Source organism: Microcaecilia unicolor, chromosome 1 (assembly GCF_901765095.1).
Source record: "Microcaecilia unicolor chromosome 1, aMicUni1.1, whole genome shotgun sequence".
In the NCBI taxonomy this organism is placed as follows: Eukaryota; Metazoa; Chordata; class Amphibia; order Gymnophiona; family Siphonopidae; genus Microcaecilia; species Microcaecilia unicolor.
The window spans coordinates 636,047,060-636,070,150 of record NC_044031.1 but is presented as its reverse complement, the minus strand read 5'-3'; the positions used below and the strand labels follow the sequence as shown (position 1 = coordinate 636,070,150).

General features: G+C 42.2%; 1 protein-coding gene across 1 annotated transcript; it reads left to right on the top strand.

Moving 5' to 3' along the window:
- The first annotated feature begins 19,710 nt into the window (after nt 1-19,710).
- On the top strand, nt 19,711-22,482 carry LOC115460616 (olfactory receptor 1009-like). The gene is made up of 2 exons (XM_030190389.1): nt 19,711-20,613; nt 22,369-22,482. The coding sequence occupies exons 1-2, from the start codon at nt 19,711-19,713 to the stop codon at nt 22,480-22,482; spliced, it is 1,017 nt and encodes a 338-aa protein (XP_030046249.1).
- Nucleotides 22,483-23,091: the final 609 nt, after the last annotated feature.

Sequence of the window (23,091 nt, the reverse complement as noted above, 5' to 3'; positions counted from 1 at the left end):
CTTTGCCTGAACCCAAGTAAAACCGAGCTTCTCTAGGTCCCTAACACAAGTGGATACATACCTGACATCAAAATCCCTTTTCGGAAGTACGAACTCCCCCTCAAATCACAAGTCAGGAACCTTGGAATACAGTTAGATTCAACACGGATTCCCCAAATCCAAGCAACCTTCAAGAGCTGCTTCTACTATTTCCGACAGCTAAGCTGCCTCTCTCCTTCCATCGAGAAGGTAAATCTTATTCCAGTTGTACATGCCATGATAACATCAAGACTGGATTACTGCAATGCACTATACAATGGTCTGACTACAAAGGGCCTGCACCAGCTCCAGTTGATTTAGAATGCAGCAGTAAGACTCATAGAAGGTTGTAAGCGACATGACCATATCACACCATTTTTTAAAAAACTTCACTGGCTACCAGTACAATACAGGGCTAAATGTAAAACTCTATGTCTGATCTTCAAGCCCTCAAAGGAAATGGCCCTGACTACCTGAAAAATAGGATTATCCTCCACACATCACCAAGGACACTAAGGTCTTCCCAAGGATTATCACTAACCACACCCTCTCCAAAATACATTACATGGAGGGGCATAATCGAACGCGAACACCCATCTCCATGGGCATCTATGTCCGAGAACGGGTATGTGAAGGGGTAGGACAGACTGTATTTTTGAAAAAATGGGTGCCCATCTTTTTTTTCAATAATACGGTTTGTGCTGGGCAAATGCATTAGATTTGTGCGGATTTGAGCTGGGCGGTTTCGTTTTTCAGCGATAATGGAAACCGAAGGCGCCCAGCTCAAAAACGAACAAATCCAAGGCATTTGGTCGTGGGAGGGGCCAGGATTCGTAGTGCACTGGTCCCCCTCACATGCCAGGACACCAGCCGGGGACACTTGTAACAATTAAGAAAAAAAAGTAAAATACCTCCCAAGTCCATAGCTCCCTTCCTTTGGGTGCTGAGCCCCTCAAATCCCCCCCAAAACCCACTGCCCACAACTCTACACCATTACCATAGCCCTTATGGCTGAAGGGGGGCACCTAGATGTGGGTACAGTGGGTTTTGGGGGCGGTTTGGAGGGCTCCCATTTACCACCACAAGTGTAACAGGTAGGGGGGGTGGGTCTGGGTCCACCTGGCTGACGTCCACTGCACCCACTAACAACTGCTCCAGGGACCTGCATACTGCTGCGATGGAGCTGGGTATGGCATTTGAGGCTGGCATACAAGCTGGAAAAAAAAGTTATTAAAGGTGGGGTTTCTTTGGTGGGGGGGGGGGGTTAATGACCACTGGGGGAGTCAGGTGTGGTGATCCCCAATTCCCTCCGGTGGTCATCTGGTCATTTAGGGCACTTTTTTGGGACTTGTTCATGAAAAAAAAGGGTCCAAAAAAAGTGACCTAAATTCGCGCTAAAAACACCTTTCTTTTTTCGATTATCGGCCGAGGGCGCCCATCTCTCCTCGGCTGATAAACACGCCCCAGTCCCATCTTCACCACGCCTGCGACACGCCCCCATTAACTTTGCCTGTTTCCGCGACAGATTGCAGTTGAAGATGCCCAAAATCGGGTTTTGATTATACCGATTTGGGCGCCTTTGTGAGATGGGCGCCCATCTCCCGATTTGGGTCAAAATATGGGCGCCCATCACTTTTGAAAATAAGGCCGATGATGTGATATCTGCAAGTGAGCCTTCTCCGGAGTAGCCCCCACACTCTGGAATGCACTGCCTGAAAGGCTGCGCTTAACACAAGACTAGCTCTACTTCAGGAAGCAGGGGAAAGCTTGGCTTTTCAACCAGGCCTTTAATGGAAGAAATAACTAACTCATTAGTCTGACTCACACACACAAAGAGTGACTCTGCTGCATATACTACTACTACTACTACTTAACATTTCTAGAGCGCTACTAGGGTTATGCAGCGCTGTACAAATTAACAAAAAACAACAGTCCCTGCTCAATGGAGCTTACAGCAGGACATGTTTATCCACTCCTACCCTAGCTGAGATAATATTTAACCATTTCTCTGACCTCATGTGCAACTTTCTTTAAATCAATCACCTTACTTTCTAACTCTTCCTACTTTCTTACCTATCTATATGTTACATCTTTGCTTTACCCTTCACTATCAATTAAAATGTTCTATTACGTATTGTGTTGACATTGTAAATAGTATACCGTGCCATACTTTGTATTGTTTTTGAATATTTTCACTGCTGTAATTGTCTATTGCTCATGTTTGATCTATTCTTACAGTACAGTGAATTTCTTCAAAAAGACGGTAAATCAATCCTAATAAATAAATAAAAACATCCAAATGCTGCTTTATGCCACTTTTTAGATGTTTTTCTCTTTTGAAAATGAGCCCCATAGTAACATAGATGATGACAGATAAAGATTTATATGATCATCTAGTCTGCCCAACAAGATAAACTCATTACATAAGGTATGATGTGATACTTCATATGTATATCTAATCTTGATTTGTCCTTGTCATTTTCAGGTCATAGACCGTAGAAGTCTTCCCAGCATGGTCTTTGTTCTAAAATTTTAGATGTCATCAGAGCCCCTAAAAAGCTCCAGTCCAACCCATCCAAATCTATTCAGCCATGATCATGGCACAGATCATAAAGGTCTGCCCAGCACTGGCCACAATTAGGGCACAGACAGTAGAAGCCTGCCCAGCACATAGTCAGGGCCATGCCGATGCGGTAAGCGGGGTAAGCACCACAGGGGGGCGCCCACCTCTGGAGGGCGCCGCCGCGGTGCTTACCCTCGCCCCGCGCCGCCGAGGCCTTTAAATCTTTTGCCTGGTCGCAGCAGCGTCAATGAAAGCACTGCCGACATCTCCCTTCCTTGCACTCATTGGTTCCCTCAGTGTCCCGCCTTCTTCTGATGTCAGAAGAAGGCGGACACTGAGGGAACCAAGAGCGCAAAGGGAAGGGAGACGTCGGCAGCGCTCCGCTTTCACTGATGCTGCTGTGACCGGAAGTAAAAGATTTAAAGGCCCCAGGGCGCGGAGGAAAGAGCAGAGAGGCATGGATGGGAGGGCAGAGAGACAGGCATGGATGGGAGGGCATGGATGGGAGGGCAGAGAGGCATGGATGGGAGGGCAGCAGCAGGGCCCAGGGAGAGGACAAATTGCTGGAAGGGGAGGGGAGAGAGGAGGATTGCTAGCTTTGGATGCAGCAGGGAAGGACAGAGAGGGACAAGGATGGACATGGGGGCCCAGGGAGAGGACAATTTGCTGGAAATGGAGGGGAGGGGAGAGAGGAGGATTGCTGGCTATGGATTGAGGAGGGAAGGGCAGAGAGGGACAAGGATGGACATGGGGGCCCAGGGAGAGGACAAATTGCTGGAAATGGAGGGGAGGGGAGAGAGGAGGATTGCTGGCTATGGATGGAGGAGGAAAGGGCAGAGAGGGACAAGGATGGACGTGGATGGGAGGACAGGACCCAGGGAGAGAGAAGAAATTGCTGGAAATGGATATAGAGCAAGAAATGAAGAAGAAAGGAGGAAAGTAAAGAAATAAATGGAAAGGAAGCCCTGGAAATGGAGTTAAGAGGACAGATAGCAGCAGACTCAGATACTGGGCCAGCATGATCGAAAAAAGAAAGTCACCAGACAACAAAGGTAGAAAAAAATCATTTTATTTTCATTTTAGCGTTTGGAATATGTCCACTTTGAGAATTTACATCTGCTATCTTATTTTGCAATGTATAGCAATTTGTTTCTAAGAATATTGCTGACAATTCCTGTCAGTGTGGCAAGTGGTGAGCGATCATTTTCACCGGGTGGGGGGGGGGGGGCGTGATCATTTTCAGGGGGGGGGGGCGCCAACTGATAGTCTGCAGGAGGGCGCCAGAGACCCTAGGCACGGCCCTGCACATAGTAACACAGTAACATATTAACATAGTTAATGATGGCAGATAAAGACCTGCACAGTCCATCCAGCTGTCCCAACAAGATAAATTCATTTTATATAGTATGTGATAGTTTATACTTATACCCGATTGAACTGGCTACCTCTGGATTGCAAGACTAGTGCTCTAACCACTAGGCCACTCCTCCACTCCATTTGCAATGCAAATCCCATACCATTTTTGTAGCTTTTCTTTGCACCACTTCCAATCTTTTTTACATCTTTAGCAAGATATGGCCTTTAAAACTAAACACAATACTCCAAGTAGGGCCTCACCAACTGTAGAGGGGCATCAACACCTCCTTTCTTCTGCTGGTTATACCCCTCTCTATGCAGCCTAGCATCCTTCTGGCCACGGCCGTCGCCTTGTCACATTGTTTCTTCACTTTCAGATCCTCGGACACCAACACCCCAAGGTGTCTCTCCTGAGTCGAGCTTACTAATCTCTCCCCTCCTATTTGGAATCTCTCTTTTGGGGGTCTGCATCCCAAATGCATTACTCTGCACTTCTTAGCATTAAATTTTAACTGTCAGACCCTCAACCATTCTTCTAACATTTGAAGATTCTACTCCCTCCAGGGTATCCACTCTATTGGCTATCTTCATGTCATCTGCAAAAAGGCAAACCTTTCCTTCCAACCCTTCAGCAATATCTCCCACAAATATATTAAACAGACCCCTGAGGAACTCCACTGCTCACCTTCCTTTCCTCCAAGTGGATTCCATTTACCACCACTCTCTGCCACCTGTCGGTCAACCAGTTTCCTATCCAGTTCACCACTTTTGGTCCTATGTTCAACCCTTTCAGCTTATTCATGAGTCTTCTGTGGGGGACCATATCAAAGACTTTGCTGAAATCCAAGTAGATTACATCTAGTGCACGTCCTTCATCCAGTTCTTTGGTCACCCAGTCAAAGAAGTCAATAAAATTAATTTGGCAGGATTTGCTTCCCAATTACCGATGTTGCCACCTAATCTCCACTAAGCTTTTCTGGATCCATTCTTTCTTACCAGGATTCCTTTTTGTTTATCCCATGCATTTTTCAGTTCCATTACTGTTTCATCTCTACCACCTCCCACGGGCGGGCATTCCAGGTATCTACCACCCTCTCAATGAAACAATACTTCCTAACATTATTCCTGAGTCGGTTCCCCTTCAACTTCAATTCAAGTCCTCTAGTTCTGCAACCTTCTTGTCTCTGAAAAAGGTTTGTTTGCAGATTAATACCTTTAAATATTTGAACATCCGTATCACATCACCCCTGTTTCTCCTTTCCTCCTGGGTATATATGTTCAGGTCATCAAGTATCTCCTCTTATGTCTTGCCACGCAAACCCCATATCATTTCTGTCGCTTTTCTTTGAACTGCTTCATGTCTTTTTTACATCCTTAGCAAGATACAGCCTCCAAAACTGAACACAATAACTCCAAGTGGGGCCTCACCAAAGACTTGTTCAGGGGCATCAACAACTCCTGGTTATACTCCTCTCTATGCAGACTAGCATCCTTCTGGGTGTGGCCACTGCCTTGTCACATTGTTTTATCACCTTGAGATCCTTGGACACTATCACCCCATGGTCCCTCACCTAAGCTATGCTTATCAATTTCTCTCCTCCTATCTGGTACATTTGTTTTGAATTTATGCACCCCAAGTGCATCACTCTGCACTCCTTAGCACTAAATTTTAACTCTAGACCTTTGACCATTCTTCTAATTTTTAGAGATCTTTTCTCATGGTTTCTATTCCCTCCAACGTATCCACTGTATTGGCTATTTTCATGTCATCCGCAAAAAGTCAAACTTTTCCTTCTAACCCTTCAGCAATGTCTCTCACAAATATACAGAATTGGCTTCAGCACCAACCCCTGAGGCACTCCACTGCTCACCTACCTTTCCTCCAAGCAGATTCCATTTACCACCACCCTCTGCCACATTTGCTAAATAGATAGTTTTGTTCTGTTTTCACTGAAGAAAATCTTGGAGAAGGACCGAGATGGACTGGCAAAAGTACACCTGAGAATGGAATGGATATAGCACCGTTCACGGAAGAGAGTGTGTATCAACAACTTGGAAAGCTAAAGGTGGACAAAGCCATGGGACCGGACGGGATCCACCCCAGAATATAGAGGGAGCTCAGAGAGGTCCTGGCGGGTCCTCTTAAAGATTTGTTTAATAAATCCTTGGAGACTGGAGAGGTTCCGAGGGACTGGAGAACGGCGGAGATGGTACCTCTTCACAAAAGTGGTGATAGGGAAGAAGCTGGAAAGTGCAGGCCGGTAAGCCTCACTTCGGTTATTGGAAAAGTAATGGAAGCCATGCTGAAGGAAAGGATAGTGAATTTCCTAGAAGCCAACAAGCTGCAAGATCCGAGACAACATGGTTTTACCAGAGGGAAATCGTGCCAAACGAATCTCATTGAATTCTTTGATTGGGTAACTGGAGAATTGAATCATCGATGTGCTATAGACGTAATCTACTTAGATTTTAGCAAAGCTTTTGACACGGTTCCTCACAGGAGGCTCTTAAATAAACTAGATGGGCTGAAGATAGGTCCCGAAGTGGTGAACTGGATTAGGAACTGGTTGACAGACAGACGACAGAGGGTGGTGGTAAATGGAGTTCGCTCAGAGGAGGGAAAGGTGAGTAGTGGAGTGCCTCAGGGATCGGTGCTGGGGCCAATTCTGTTCAATATATTTGTGAGTGACATTGCCGAAGGGTTAGAAGGTAAAGTTTGCCTATTTGCGGATGATACTAAGATTTGCAACAGAGTGGACACCCGGGAGGGAGTGGAAAGAATGAAAAGGGATCTGAGGAAGCTAGAAGAATGGTCTAAGATTTGGCAATTAAAATTCAATGCGAAGAAATGCAAAGTGATGCATTTAGGGAGTAGAAACCGACAAGAGACTTATGTGCTAGGCGGTGAGAGTCTGATAGGTACTGAGGGGGAGAGGGATCTTGGGGTGATAGTATCCGAGGATCTGAAGGTGACGAAACAGTGTGACAAGGCGGTGGCCATAGAGAGAAGGTTGCTAGGCTGTATAGAGAGAGGTGTGATCAGCAGAAGAAAGGAAGTGTTGATGCCCCTGTACAAGTCGTTGGTGAGGCCCCACCTGGAGTATTGTGTTCAGTTTTGGAGGCCATACCTTGCGAAAGATGTTAAAAAAATGGAAGCGGTGCAAAGAAAAGCTACGAGAATGGTATGGGATTTGCGTCCCAAGACGTATGAACAAAGACTTGCTGACCTGAACATGTATACCCTGGAGGAAAGGAGGAACAGGGGTGATATGATACAGACGTTCAAATACTTTAAAGGTATTAATCCGCAAAAAAATCTTTTCCGGAGATGGGAAGGCGGTAGAACGAGAGGATATGAAATGAGATTGAAGGGGGGCAGACTCAAAAAAGATGTCAGGAAGTATTTTTTCACGGAGAGGGTGGTGGATGTTTGAAATGCCCTCCCGCGGGAGGTGGTGGAGATGAAAACGGTAACGGAATTCAAACATGTGTGGGATATGCATAAAGGAATCCTGTGCAGTAGGAATGGATCCTCAGAAGCTTAGCCGAAATTGGATGGCGGAGCAGGTGGGGGAAGAGAGGTTGGTGGTTGGGAGGCGAGGATAGTGGAGGGCAGACTTATACGGTCCATGCCAGAGCCGGTGATGGGAGGCGGGACTGGTGGTTGGGAGGCGGGAAATACTGCTGGGCAGACTTGTATGGTCTGTGCCCTGAAAAAGGCAGGTACAAATCAAGGTAAGGTATACACATATGAGTTTATCTTGTTGGGCAGACTGGATGGACCATGCAGGTCTTTTTCTGCCGTCATCTACTATGTTACTATGTTACATGTCAGTTAACCAGTTTCCAATCCAGTTTACCACTTTGGGTCCCAAATTCAGCCCTCTCAGCTTATTCATGAGTCTTCTGTGAGGGACTGTATCAAAGGCTTTGCTGAAATGCAAGTAGATTACATCTAGCGCATATCATAAGAACATAGGAACATAAGCTTTGCCCTACTGTCCTTTATCCAGTTCTTTGGTCACCCAGTCAAAGAAGTCAATCAGATTAATTTGGCAGATTTTCCTTTGGTAAAGCCATGCTGCCTCGAACCCTGTAATCCATTGGCTTCTAGAAATTTCCTTCAGCAGCAACTCCATTACTTTTTTCTGAAACCTTCCCTTTGCTGATTCTCATTGATTTCCACGAATCTTATATTGCTGGAGCACAACATGATTGCAGTGTTCACTTTTGTATGAGTCTACTTTTCAACACATCCCTTCCTTCTGTTTCTTAGAATAAGCTGACTTTTCTCTATATTATTAATACTATATATTAGGCCCTCATTGTATCTTAATCTTTATCTCTCTTGCCTATCCTATTTTATTATTATTGTAAACCACTTAGCTTTTATATTCATGATATTGTAAACACATTTGAACTGTGAATGGTGTGGCAAGCCAAGAAACATGAATGTGGGGCTGCTATAGAAATGGAATTATTGATGTGCTCACCATTGACCACCTTGGACCAAATCTAACTCAGACGCTCCATGCCAGGGTCGTGTCTGGGAACCTGTACAGAAGTTATACGATTGCAAGACAATATTCACTACCAGCACCCACATAGCTAAGGAAGCAAAATTAGGATTGCCTTTTCTACCGTTCTGTCTGCCTGGTTATCTATGCAGGCACCAGTTATGAATATGGTCAGTGTCTGCTCCTGGTCCCTCCCCAACTCTGCCAATGGACTACAATGATGCTAAGTGCACAGTGCTGCTGAATATCTGGGAACCCAAATCAAAAGTATGAAGTGAGCTGTGAGGGATACAACACAGGTGGATGGTCACTCATTGGGGCTTCCTCTTTCTTCCTCTTAAGGCAGCTTTTACGTTCTATCAGACGTGTCTTTAGAGGTCAAGTAGTCTTCCCCACATAAATTTTAGGACACGGACAAATGATCACGTAAAGAACGTAAAAGCTGCCTTAAGAAGGATACAACAAAGCCAGAGCACTTGTCATTTGGGTTCCTTGAGAAAGTTCCATTGCAAAATATGGTCTGTGTCGAGACTCGAAAGAACTCTAAAGTTAAGTGCTTTTGCCTTATAATAAGAGTTTAATTACACATGGTGAATGCTCGCTATGGTTTTTGTAAAATAGTGTGCAATGATTAAATTATTGGGACTACAATTTAGACCATTCTGATCTTCGAAAAATATATGAGCAACACAAATTGTGTGTTTTATTTTTTTTTAAAAGCATATTTCACAATTGAAGCTTAGAGTTAAACTAGAAGTTTTTGCTGGATATATTTTTTATCTGTGAAAGAGTTGTAATGTGGAATATCTGGAGACGGCATGTTTGATGGATATGAGTAGGCAGGAGCCTCTCTTGCCTATTTAAACCTCATGGAATATCTACCCTGATATGTCTTTTCCACTGTTTTTTTTTTCTAGAGCTAACATTTAGTTACTTTCTCTAAAGTTTTGGAAGAAACATTTTGTCCCCAGTTGAGCAGGCAGAAATTTTCAATCCCTTATGTATAATTTGCTAACAATGTTTCATTACATTGAAAAGAATACAAAACAAAATTCAAAATATCACATAAATAGAGCTCTGTCCTGAAGGACTTAGGCAAATTAATGAATATAATGAGATATAATTGCAATTATTATTAACTTTTCCTTGTGTAATTCTCTGGGTTATGATGAACTCCAAAACTCATGCTCAAGGTCCCACTGCAGAAACTATAAACTCATTCAAAGGATTCAGGCACCAGATCATTAAAAGCTTTAAGTTCATAGTTACACTATTATAAATACCCTTTTTATTTGTCAAAAGAAGTCAAATTTGGATTTTCATTTTTCAAACAACACATTATTTGTTTTGGATTACTTTACAAGGCTTTGTCTTAGATAAACCAACATGCAAACTAAAAACAATTTCGTGAACAGAGCATCTAAGATCTATTGATAGTTTTACAAACCTGGCTGTGCTACAGGTAGGTCTTGTAAGCTGAATGATCAATTTCTTTGACTAAGTGACCAGAAAGCTGTATCAGATGACAGCATTAGATATGATTCTGCTTTGATTATAAATACTCTTTGTGCTTTAGTATAGGCCCTATACAGATTAACTGGATGAGAAGCTTGTTGAGTAGAAAGTGACTAGTGAAAAATGGAGATCTTGCCAGGAAAGAGGTTTCACTAGTAGTGTGCAGAAGGGAATGGATCCAATTATTTCCATCATTTTAGTGAGGGGCCCTTTTACAAAGGTGCGATAGGCTCTATGCGTGTGATGTGCACCAAAATTAGACTACCGCCAGGCTAGCACACCTTTCTGGTGGTAATTCCAGATTTGGCACGTGCCCATACTGCCGGGAGAAATTATTTTTACATTTCCTACTGAGCGCGGTGCTTCTGGCATTAATTGGCAGTTGGTGTGCGCCGACCGGTCACCGCACATGTAGTACAGGAGCCCTTACCGCTAGATCAATGGGTGCCTTTAAGGGCTCAGGCCATAAATAGACACTTGCTGGTTTCAATTTCACCACAGGCCCTTTTCCAGACCCATTGAAAAAAAAAAAACCCTTTTTCCCAGATGTGGTAAAAACTGGCCCGGCGCACACCAAAAACACCCACCCACACTACCATAGGCCACTTTTTGCCTTAGTAAAAGGACCCCTACTTAAGTAATCAGGAAAGGTTGCCTTTTTGTGAAGGGTACCAAAATCTGCTACAGGAGAGACACCCTGGAAAGTGTGTATCACAAGAAGAGAGATCTAACAAAATAGCTAAGATTTAATGAAGTCATACACTTATGCTGAAAAAGACCCTGTGCGTTGTACAGTATGGGAGAGAAATTCTTCTGTGCACAAAAAAAAAAAAAGAACCAGACCTGGGAGTGATCTTGTCTAGTAGTCTTTAAATAGTCAAACAGGTATTTTTGGTGATGGCAAAAGTCAGAAGAATGGTTGGGAACATAGGGGTAGGAACGGCCAGCAAAGTGTCGATCCTACCTCTGTATAAGTCTCTGTTGAGACCTGGAGTACTCTGTTTACTACTGGAAACCACATCTTCAAACGTATGTAAATTAGATGAGGTTGGTCCAGACGGGCGGCTACTGAAATGGTCACTTTTTCTCATCATATAGCATATGAGGATAGCATTAAAGATCAAAATATATATACATTGAAAGAAAAGCAGGACAGGTGAGATATGATAGAAACACAAATACACTGAAGATATAAAAGTTCAGGAAGAGGGTCTCTTTCTTTGGAACATAATTCTGTATTGATTGGGGTGATTGGTGAGAGGGGTTAGATTCAAGAGTAAATACATGTAAATATTTCTTTGCAAAATGCAGGATGGAGTCTAGAATTATAGATTATATAGATTATATATCTAATGCCAATATTATGCTTCACCCATAGTTTGTATCTATTCCTGTGCACCTGAAAATGACATAGTATAACTTGATGAGACCTGAGGACCTTTTACTAAGGCTTAGTGTGCACTGACAGAATTAGCACACAATAAATGCTACAAAGTTCACTTTATACCCATGGAAGTCTTAGCATTTAGCACATGCTAATTCAGATAGCACATGCTGAGTTTTAACGAAAGGGATCAGGGGATCAGTATTCCTGTAGCTTGTCCGCTTCCGTATACAGTACAAACTCCTCTTACTGACCTTTAAGTGCACCCACTCCATGACCCCTCATTACCTCTCCTCTCTCATTTCTCCGCACATTCCTCCCCGTGAACTCCGCTCTCTGAACAAATCTCTCTTATCGTCCCCCTTCTCCTCCACCGCTAACTCCAGACTTCGTTCCTTTTCTCTTGCAGCACCTTATGCCTAGAACCGTCTTCCTGAACCCATACGTCTAGCTTCTTCTCTACCTGTTTTTAAATCTATGCTGAAATCTCACCTTTTCACTTCTGCCTTTGGCTCCTAACCACTACTCATTCGCCCTCCTCCTCTCTACCCATTAATTCCCTTGCCCATTAATGTCTTGTCTGTCTGTTCTACCTAGATTGTAAGCCCTTTGAGCAGGGACTGTCTCTTTATGTCAAATGTTCAGCGCTGCGTGTGTCTGGTAGCGCTATACAAATGCTTTTAGTAGTAGTAGTAGTATTCCTGCATGGATCCTGTACATTTGAAACTATTTCTTCAATCGAAACTTCATTTTCACTTTTTTCTTTAGTTTAGACTTAAACCTGTGAATACATGGGACCAGATTAATAAAAGGGAATGGTGCATTTTGGTATATTTTCCTTTCTGATTTGTTTCTCTTTTCTTGTTTTCTCATTTGGCTTCTCCCGCTATTGTGGTGGACTGGAGGATATATTTGGATTGTAGTGCTCCTGTAATAGTACAGCTATTCTTTTTCCTGTTCAAAATGTTTCCTTTGCTTGAGCTCTTTTGAGAATCGTATATATGAAAATTGCAATAAAAATCTACCTGTGCATTCCCCATTTCATAAAGAGGATGCAGGTATATGACCTAATATTTTCATGTGAGGATTTACAGCTGCTCCCTACCACGTACAGGTCTATAAAAAAAAGTGTTTTAGTCTTCCACTGTTTATTTCCCCCTCTAAATTGAAAGATTACAGTTTCTGAATTCAATTAGCAGCATTTACATGCATAGGTTTCTAAAACGGTCGACCTACAAATATAAGTACAGCACTTACAGTTGCATTGTACATGCATACAAGTTGGCATAATTTGCTGAGGGTACTCCACTGATTTTTGTCACTTGTATATTAATGGCTGCTTCCACTTCACTTGCTGGCAAACACATGCACACTCATGCAGAGATTTCAGAAAAGCCTCTACATTGGCAGATCCTTTTCTAAAATGTCTCTGGAAGTGAGCATGTCCCAACCTGGATATTGAAATTTCGGAATACTATGTTCTATATAAAAAGAGGCTTCAAATACAATCAAGTAGCCTTGTACTTAGAGCACCTGTCGAGGTGGCCGGTTCAAATCCCACTGCTGCTTCTTGTGATCTTGGGCGAGTTACTTAACCCTCCATTGCCTCAGGTACACAAATAGATTGTGAGCCCTCCAGGGACAGAGAAATACCTATAACTCACCTTGAGCTACTACTGAAAAAGGTGTCAGCAAAATATAAATAAAAATACATATCTGAAGAAACAAAAATATATTTACAGGTCCTTTTACAAAGCTGCGGGGAAAAGAGCCCTGCGCTAATGGCGGGAGCCATTTTTCCCGCATGCCTGGGCCCTTTTTACTACAGTGGGTAAAAAAAAACCCAGACACACATGGCCATGCAGTAAGAGAACTGTTACCGCATGGCCTTGTGGAAGGGAACCCTTACTGCCACCCGTTGAGGTGGAGATAAGAGCTCCCACGCTAACCTGGCGGTAACTGGGCAACGAGCGGCGATGCCCGATTACTGCCACGCAAGCCATTTCCGGGGGGGTTTCTTTTTCTTTGGAAATACTGCGTGCTTGGAGCAGGGCTATCACTGGCAGCTGCATTGGGCCAGTGGTAGTCCCAGAAGAGCGAGTGGTAAGCCGGCATTGGGCTTTCTGCCGTTCTATAAAAGGGCCCCTTATATTTTTTACTCTTTTTACTGATCCTTATAAGTCATATTTTTATATATGTCTATATTTGCTTTATATCTTTTCTTTCTCTTTCCTGTCATGTTTATGGAGTTCTTTATCAAAGTTTGAAGTTTTGGTTGTGTTGTTTTTCCTCCACCTTGATGGTTTTCCCTAGACGGTTAATCAAGTTAATAAACCTAAATCTCTAGCATGTTCGTCATATAATTGTAGTTAAATGAGTTACATAATCTCAAATTTATAGCTGTGCTGTTCTGAAAAAATTGAAAAATATAAAGAGTGATTTTTTTTTTCTTCAATTGTTTTTCTGGTATATTCTTCTGCCATTTTCCTAACATTTCACAATAAAATTTTTTATGTTGATGGCAGAGGTAGACTTCTGTCAATTATTGCAAATGGTTAAGGGATATATCCTATTTGGGATCTGATTCTAGACTCATTGAAACAAAGACTTTGGTTTCCTTGTGTTTTTGTTTGTCATATGTTTTTGAGTGTGTTCAAATAACTTAGAACTGTGGAGGAGTGGCCTAGTGGTTAGGGTGGTGGACTTTGGTCCTGAGGACCTGAGTTCAATTTCCACTTCAGACACAGGCACAATTTCCACTTCAGACACAGGGAGCTCCTTGTGACTCTGGGCAAGTCACTTAACTCTCCATTGTCCCATATAAGCCACATTGAGCCTGCCATGAGTGGGAAAGCACAGGGTACAAATGTAACAAAAAAAAGGAATCACTGCCCATGAAGGTTTTACAAAAACAATAGATCCTTTTTTTTTTGTTCGCTCCTTTTTTGTTGAAAATATTTTACATATTGCAGATAAAAATGCATGTAACAATACCTACAAGAATGGAAATAACTGATATGAACTTGTTGAGCATAGCATACAACGAAATTATAGGTAAATAATTGTGTCAAGTAGAGAAATGTATATCTGATTTACAAATATATTGTGATAAACCGAGTAACATTAATTATATTGGTTTACAAAATTTATCCAGGAGCACCCAATTTTTAAAACAGGAGCTAACTTTTCCCTTTTCAGTGCAGCTACGTCTTCATATTTCTGTAATAGACATAGTTGACACCTTCTATTCAAACAGGAGAATTCAATGTGGTCTTTCCAATGCAATAGAATAGTTTCTGTAACTAGGGGCCCTTTTACTAAGCTACGAAAGTGTTTACGTGTGCCCAACATGCGCCAAAATGGAGTTACCGCCCAGCTACCATATGGCTCTTGTGGTAATTTCATTTTTGGTGTGCATCTGAAAAAGATTTTTTATTTTCGGATGCACGTATCAGATGCACGCCAAGTGGCATTTGACGCATGTAGGTCATTACCACCTGCTTACCATGTGAGACTTTATCGTTAGGTCAATGGCTGGCGGTAAGGTCTCAGACCCAAAATGGACATGCACCAATTTTGATTTTGCCACATGTCCATTTTCGGAAAAAAATTTTAAAGGCACTTTTTGCAGACACGCTGAAAAATGGATTTGCGTGCACCCAAAACACACTCCTACACTACTGCAGGCCATTTTTCAGCACACCTTAGTAAAAGGGCTGAAAATAGCCATGGCTATGCCGTAAGATTGCTCTTACCGCGTGGCAGTAAGGGCTTCCATGCGAACCTGGTGGTAACCAATTAGCGCCACCAGGTTAGCACCGCATTAAAAATTACATCCCATTTTCCCCAACATGGGAAATGGTACGCGCAAGGACTGGAACTACCACCGGTGCCCACATTGGGCCAGCAGTAGCTCCAGATTAGCATGTGGTAAGCTCGTGTTGGGCTTACCGCGGCTTTGTAAAAGGACCCCTAAGGTAATCATGGTATCAAAAAGATTATGTTGTTCCTTGTGTAATGTTGAAGTGTTGAGGAACATAGAATGACAATGAAGAGGCAGTTGAAAAGCAAATATTTTTAAAAATCTCTCCCATACTGAGTCCCAAAAATTACAAAAATGTGAACAGTGTTCTATTGCTTGAAGAAAATTACCAGCACACACTGACTTTAGGAAGTTTAGATATTTTGAGTGGAGCCCAGTGAGCCCTGTGAAATAGAAAATAAATGATGACTGAGAAAGGGCTACAAATAAAATTGAAACAAGTACCAGAGAAGCTGTATAGATCAGTTTCAAATTGATGCAAAAGAAAACATATCCAGATACAAAGTTCCAAACTTCTTTATTACAAACTATATCTGATGTGGTCCATGACCAATTTACTTCAATTCTTTGAAGGAGTAAACAAACATGTGGACAAAGGGGAGCCGGTTGATATTGTGTATCTGGATTTTCAAAAGGCGTTTGACAAGGTACCTCATGAAAGGCTACAGAGGAAATTGGAGGGTCATGGGATAGGAGGAAAAGTCCTATTGTGGATTAAAAACTGGTTGAAGGATAGGAAACAGAGAGTGGGGTTAAATGGGCAGTATTCACAATGGAGAAGGGTAGTTAGTGGGGTTCCTCAGGGGTCTGTGCTAGGACCGCTGCTTTTTAATATATTTATAAATGATTTAGAGATGGGAGTGACTAGCGAGGTAATTAAATTTGCTGATGACACAAAGCTATTCAAAGTTGTTAACTCGCGACAGGACTGTGAAAAATTACAGAAGGACCTTACGAGACTGGGAGACTGGGCGGCTAAATGGCAGATGACGTTTAATGTGAGCGAGTGCAAGGTGATGCATTTTGGAAAAAAGAACCCAAATTATAGCTACGTCATGCAAGGTTCCACGTTAGGAGTTACGGACCAAGAAAGGGATCTGGGTGTCGTCGTCGATAATACACTGAAACCTTCTGCTCAGTGTGCTGCTGCGGCTAGGAAAGCGAATAGAATGTTGGGTGTTATTAGGAAAGGTATGGAAAACAGGTGTGAGGATGTTATAAGGCCATTATATCGCTCCATGGTGCGACCGCACCTTGAGTATTGTGTTCAATTCTGGTCGCCGCATCTCAAGAAAGATATAGCAGAATTGGAAATGGTGCAGCGAAGGGCAACGAAAATGATAGCAGGGATGGGACGACTTCCCTATGAAGAAAGACTAGGGCAGCTAGGGGTTTTCAGCTTGGAAAAGAGATGGCTGAGGGGGACATGATAGAGGTATATAAAATAATGAGTGGAGTAGAGCAGGTGGATGTGAAGTGTCTGTTCACGCGTTCCAAAAATACTAGGACTAGGGGGCATGCGATGAAACTACAGTGTAGTAAATTTAAAACAAATCGGAGAAAATATTTCTTCACCCAACACGTAATTAAACTCTGGAATTCGTTGCCAGAGACCGTAGTGAAGGCGGTTAGCTTGGCAGAGTTTAAAAAGGGGTTAGACGGTTTCCTAAAGGACAAGTCCATAAACCGCTACTAAATGGACTTGGGAAAAATCCACAATTCCAGGAATAACATGTATAGAATGTTTGTACATTTGGGAAGCTTGCCAGGTGCCCTTGGCCTGGATTGGCCGCTGTCGTGGACAGGATGCTGGGCTAGATGGACCTTTGGTCTTTTCCCAGTGTGGCATTACTTATGTACTTATGTTTCGTCCAAGAAGGACTGCCTCAAGAGCATACAACTAAAACCAGTAACCAAATTTATAATTCATAAACAAAGCATATAACACTAGGTTCTATATCGTGATTGATTTCGCACAGAAATCAAAGTGTATTCTATAAAGTACACCTTAATTTAGGCACACATTATAGAATATGCCAAGTGCTGCTCTGCGCAGCTAAATTTAGTCACGGTCAATTACACCAACTATAACCTGGTATAAATCCTGATGCCTAAATTAGGTGCAGAGCGGGTGAATTCTATAATAACATGCATAGATTTTAGAAACACCCACAACCTACCCATTCCACTCCCATAACCATGCCTACTTTTCAACTATGGGACTTAGAATTTACAAGCACCATGTTACAGAATACATTTAGCAAGTAGTGTGTGTAAATTCTAATAAATGACAATCAGTGCTGATAACAATCACTTGTTAACATCCAATTGTCAGCTCGGATGAGCTTGTTAACTACTCATGTGCATTGTAATGGAATACACTTTGATTTCTATGCGAAAATCGAGGTGCGATACATGGCATCCCGGGGATAAAGTCCAAAAATCAAAAAAATATATAGAATGTTTAGGGTCCAGGCAAGGTTTTATGTACACTAACATCAAGCATAATTGCAGAATATAAATGTGACCATGCAGATAAAAGAATGGACAGTCATGCAACACTTACAAAAAACAAAACAATCTCAGCAATAAAAATATAAATATCAGCACTATTTTTTTTATTTATCAAATGTGGAACCATAAGTGTATAGCCTGTATGCCTAGCTCCATCTCTACCTGTTTTCTCTGCTTAAAACTCACCTCTTCAATGCTGCTTTCGGCACCTAACCTTTCGAGAAATATAGTATGCCCTATCAGATCGACTCTACACTTGTCTTTTAGATTGTATACTTGTCTCTAGATTTACACCTGTCTTTTAGATTGTAAGCTCCTTGAGCAAGGACTGTCCTTCCATGTTAAAATTGTACAGCGCTGCGTAACCCTAGTAGCGCTTTAGAAATGTTAAGTAGTAGTAGTAGTAGTTTTCAAATCTATGCTGAAAACCCACCTTTTCACCACTGCTTTTGGCTCCTAACCACTACTCAATTCCCCTATCCTTGTTCCTTCTCACCCAGTGCTTTCCTCGCCCTTGGTTGTCTTGTCTGTCTGTGTTTTTTAGATTGTAAGCTCTATTGAGCAGGGACTCTCTGTGTCAGGCATTCAGCGCTGTGTGCGTCTGGTAGTGCTATACAAATGTTAATAATAATAATAATACTATGTGCAATGAACTAGTGAAAGCTACTGGCAACGTATCTAAAGGTCATATGTGAAAGTGCTCCTGTGTCAAAGAACATGCTTTATGTGTAATTAAAATAAAAGAGTTATTAAAAGGAAAGGCATCATTTACCACAATTGGAGCTGTACCAAATCTACAATCCCCCATGTAGGTGGAATAGTGCTCAACAAGACTATAGACTCACAGACATAAAACTGTTAAATAGACTCATAGATTCAGCCAAAAATCACTAAACTACACAGCTAGTGCTGAAACATACCGCAGCAGTTTTAAGATCTCTATAAAAGTAGCAATGGTGAGATGTGCACCTGGGAGCATGTTTTTGAAGTCCACTAGGGTGCCCCATTTATCTCCTGGGATGTCTGGGAGACCAGCCTACTAAAAATGCTGGCCCCTCCTACATCCCAATGGCTTGATTTTCTCTGTTTTTCACTTGGACCTTTTTTTTTTTTTTTTTAATGGACCAAAAAACAAAACGTCCAAAGCAGAAAACCTTGTTAGAAACAATATTTTGAAAACAAAAGATAGACGTTTTTCTTTTTGGAAAATAAACTTTCTTATTCAGATTTTGGACGTTTTTTGCAAAACGTCTAAAGTCAGACTTAGAGGCAGTGCTTTTTTTGTGCCGGTATGCGCTGGTATGGCGTACCGGCACCTTTTTTAATGTCCTTAGTTTAATGTCCTTAGTTTATGCTGTTATTTATAAAATTGAACTGCATCAATTTTATAAATAACAGCATAAACTAAGGACATTAATCTAATTAATTAATTCATTAATCTACCACATTTATGACCCCTTTTACCAAGCTGCAGCAAAAGGGGGCCTGCATTGGTGTCAGCGCATGTTTTCATACGGACCGAGGCCACCTTTTACCATAGCAGGTAAAAGGGAAGTCTCCCTTTCCTGTAGGAAATGGCCATGCTGCAAGCAAAGCACTTGCCGCGCAGACATTTCGGGGGAACCCTTACTGCCACCCATTGAGGTGGTAGTAAGGGCTCCCGCGTTAACCTGGTGGTAACTGGGCAGCATATGGCACTGCCTGGGTAGAGCTCCGGATATGACGGCACACTAGGGGTGGGAAGTACTGCCGGGTTGTTGCGGTAGCCCAGCGGTACTTCCTGTTTAGTGAGCGGTAAGCCTGCATTGGGCTTACCGCCGCTTAGTAAAAGGGGCCCTTAAACATTAATGAATCCTCCATATATAACTGTTTATTGACTTTGCAAATATTTTACATAGGCTGTTTTTTTTATAATGCTGTGACGGACAATAAAAAAAATAAGCTGCTTTCATTATGACAATCTTCTTTTCTGTAGTTCAGACCTGATTTCTTCTATCAACAGAGACATTCAGAACAATAAATGGAAGGCGGGAACCAGACGTCAGTGAATGAGTTCATTCTCATCGGACTCACTCGTAATCCAAAGCTCCAGATTCCACTCTTTGTGCTCTTCCTTCTGGTCTATATTACCACCCTGCTGGGCAATATCGGTATCATTCTTGTAACTAGATTGGATGCACAGCTGCAGACCCCAATGTACTTTTTCCTCTTTCACTTGTCATTTGTAGATATCTGTTGTTCTTCATCCATTACTCCCAAAACCCTGCAAACACTTCTGGCAAAGCGGAAGACCATCTCATTCATTGGTTGTGCTCTACAAATGTATTTTTATGGATCTTTTGTTACCACAGAATGTTTACTGCTGGGTGTGATGGCGTATGATCGTTATGTGGCAATCTGTAACCCATTGCTTTATCCAGTCATTATGAGCAGGAGACTGTGCATTCAGATGCTGAGTGCAGCTTATGTGGGTGGCTTTTGTAATGCCCTAATACATACAATTTGCATTTTCCACTTATCCTTCTGTGGGTCCAATGTAATTAATCACTATTTCTGTGATGTTCCTCCACTCTTGGACCTTAGTTGCTCAGACACTTTTATCTGTGAACTTGCTCTTTTTATTTTTGGTGGGTTCGATACCATAACCACCTTTATGGCCATCTTAATCTCTTACTTCTACATTATCTCCAGCATCCTGAGGATTCGCTCTGCTGAAGGAAGACGCAAAGCATTCAACACTTGTACCTCCCACTTCACTGTTGTGCTGATATTCTATGGGACCCTTTTTTTCATGTACTTACGGCCTACTTCGAGTTACTCTATGGAGCAGGACAGAGTAGTTTCAGTGTTATATTCAGTGTTGATCCCCATGTTAAACCCCTTGATTTATAGCTTGAGGAACAAAGAGGTAAAAGCAGCCTTGGTGAAGATATGGAAACAATTCTTCACTTCAGTCAGAGGGTTTATAAGGTAAATGTTATATTCTGAGTAACTGAATTGACATCTATAATTCTAAGGAGAAATCACCTGATGCTTAGGGTGTTGGCCTAATAACCTGGGAAGCCCAGTTCAGATCCCACTGTTGATTGAAATTAGCTCTCCATTGTTTCAGGTACAAACCTAAGGGGCCCTTTTACAAAGTGTGGTAGGCTCTACACGCATGCAGTGTGCACCAAAATGAGACTACCGCCAGGCTAGCGCACCCCCCGGCAGTAATTTCAGATTTGGCGTGCGTCCATACCACCGGGACAAATTATTTTTTTATTTCCTACTATGCATGGCATTTCCGACATTAATCAGTAGTTGGTGTGTGCTGACCGGTCACCGAGTGTGTAGAGTGTGAGCCTTTAAAGCTAGATCAATGGGTTGCATCAAGGGCTCAGGCCATAAATAGGCACACGCTGGTTTCAATTTTATCACAGGCCCTTTTCCAGGCCCATTGAAAAAAAGGCCTTTTTCCTAGATATGGTAAAAACTGGCCCAGTGCACACCAAAAACACACGCCCACACTACCACAGGCCATTTCTTGTCATGGCTTAGTAAAAGGACCCTGAGTTACAAGTCCTCTATGGACAAAAAAAAACTTCCATTGATCTTTTGAGAAAGGTGTGAGCTCAATCCAATTCCATCAGCAAAAGTACAGTTTATGTGTGGAAAAAACAATATTGAAATTAAAAAAAAAAAAAAACTTTTAACAGGCAATATTTATTTTTTTTATTCTATGATAGCATAGGCATAGGCAACAAAGGCAAATTCTTAAAGTCCCTACAAATTAGATTTTTATTGTCCCCTCTCCTCATTGCTGTCCAGTCTTTAGACCCCACCACACCTCTGTCTACAGTTGCTGTACTCTTAAATCCACCCCTACTGATTGTCATGTTCTATGTCTTTCCTCTATGTCTAGATCTCTTTCACAAATAATTCCAGTCCATTACTACTGATGCTCATTCTGCTTTTTTTTTTTTTAACGGAAGAGCTCATGCTCAGTTTTGTATTCATGACACTGGTATCAAGGGTTTCCTGGGTAACTTTAGGAGACAAATTTATGTTTCAAATTATCCACCAAACAAATCAGTTAAATTTTATATGAACAAAGAGATATCTGGACAAACCTTAACTGATAAGTTATGGGAAGGAGCAAAGCTAAATCTGAACTGGATAGTGCTGATATTCAGAACCATCTGGTTAAAGTTATCCAGATATGTGTGATCTGGAAAATTCCTAATACTAACAAGGTAAGCTTTCTGGTTAAACTTATACTGGTTATGTTCATTGATGAGAACTTTTACTGAGACCCAGATGCACAAAACCTAACGAGCCAGCAGTGTGCTTTTTACACTGGTTCTAGCTGGTTTAGCAAGCACAGAGTTCAGCCAGACATGCACAAAGGGGTTCTGAGGGCTCTTTTCCTGTCACGGTAGCAGCTACTGAAAATGGAATGCAAAGTTATTATAACTTTAACGCAATACCACTCTGTATTTCTCATTCCGATAATGGTGATTGCCACTACGGCATAATGTAAGCAACACTGAGCCTGCAAATAGGTGGGAAAAAGTGGAATACAAATGCAACAAATAAATAAATAAATAATGAGCTAATAATTATACAAATGTGATGCACAGCCATTTTACAAATGATGCACACAAGCAGCCCTTACCTTTTCTGTGGAAAATTTAAGAGGAGGTCTGGAGCCATCGGTAATTCCTGGCCAGGAGCTGCTGAGAGCTGCAGACCATCTGTTGTGCCGATGCTCAGATTAGGCAGAGGAACGGCTTCTGATATGTGCTGTTGACAGTTCAAATGAGAAGTCCCAACTGCCTCTTGAACTGTCCTTATAAAGCTTTTTTTTATTTCTTAAAAAAAAAAACGAAAGAAATAAAGCTCTGTGATTGCCAGTTTTAAAAACCTGATAGTTCACAAGATGAATTAAAATCCACGGACCTCTGGTGCAATTGTGCAGTTAAAAACTATAGCTTAGGAACCATGAAGGACAGTGCTTGCATGGGGTCTGCTTGTTCTGTTAACCAGCATTTTCATTTTCACTGGGCAGCAACGTTTGTTAAATTGGCATGAGTTAAAAAAAAATTGTGCAGCTGACATAGGGTTACCATATGTCCGGTTTTACCCAGACATGTCCTCTTTTTGAGGACATGGCCGGGCAACCGGGCGGGTTTTGCCAGCCTGCCCATTTGTCTAGATTTCCGGACAAACGGGTAGGCTGGCGGGCGGCCCTAATGGTGTCCTATCCCCCTCCCCTTACCTTACTCTACTGCTCTGGTGGTCTAGTGACTTCTTTGGGGCAGGAAAGAGCCCCCTCTTCCCTGCCCGGAGTGCTGCCCTGCATTCTCTTCTCCTTGCAATGCTACAGTCCCGGCGCTGATTCAAAATGACCACTGAGAGT

Coding starts and splice junctions, on each gene's coding strand:
- LOC115460616 (XM_030190389.1), top strand. CDS start 19,711: ATGGAAGGCGGGAACCAGACGTCAGTGAATGAGTTCATTCTCATCGGA. Junction 20,614..22,368: donor AAGAGGTAAAAGCAGCCTTG/GTGAAGATATGG, acceptor GGAAAATTTAAG/AGGAGGTCTGGAGCCATCGG.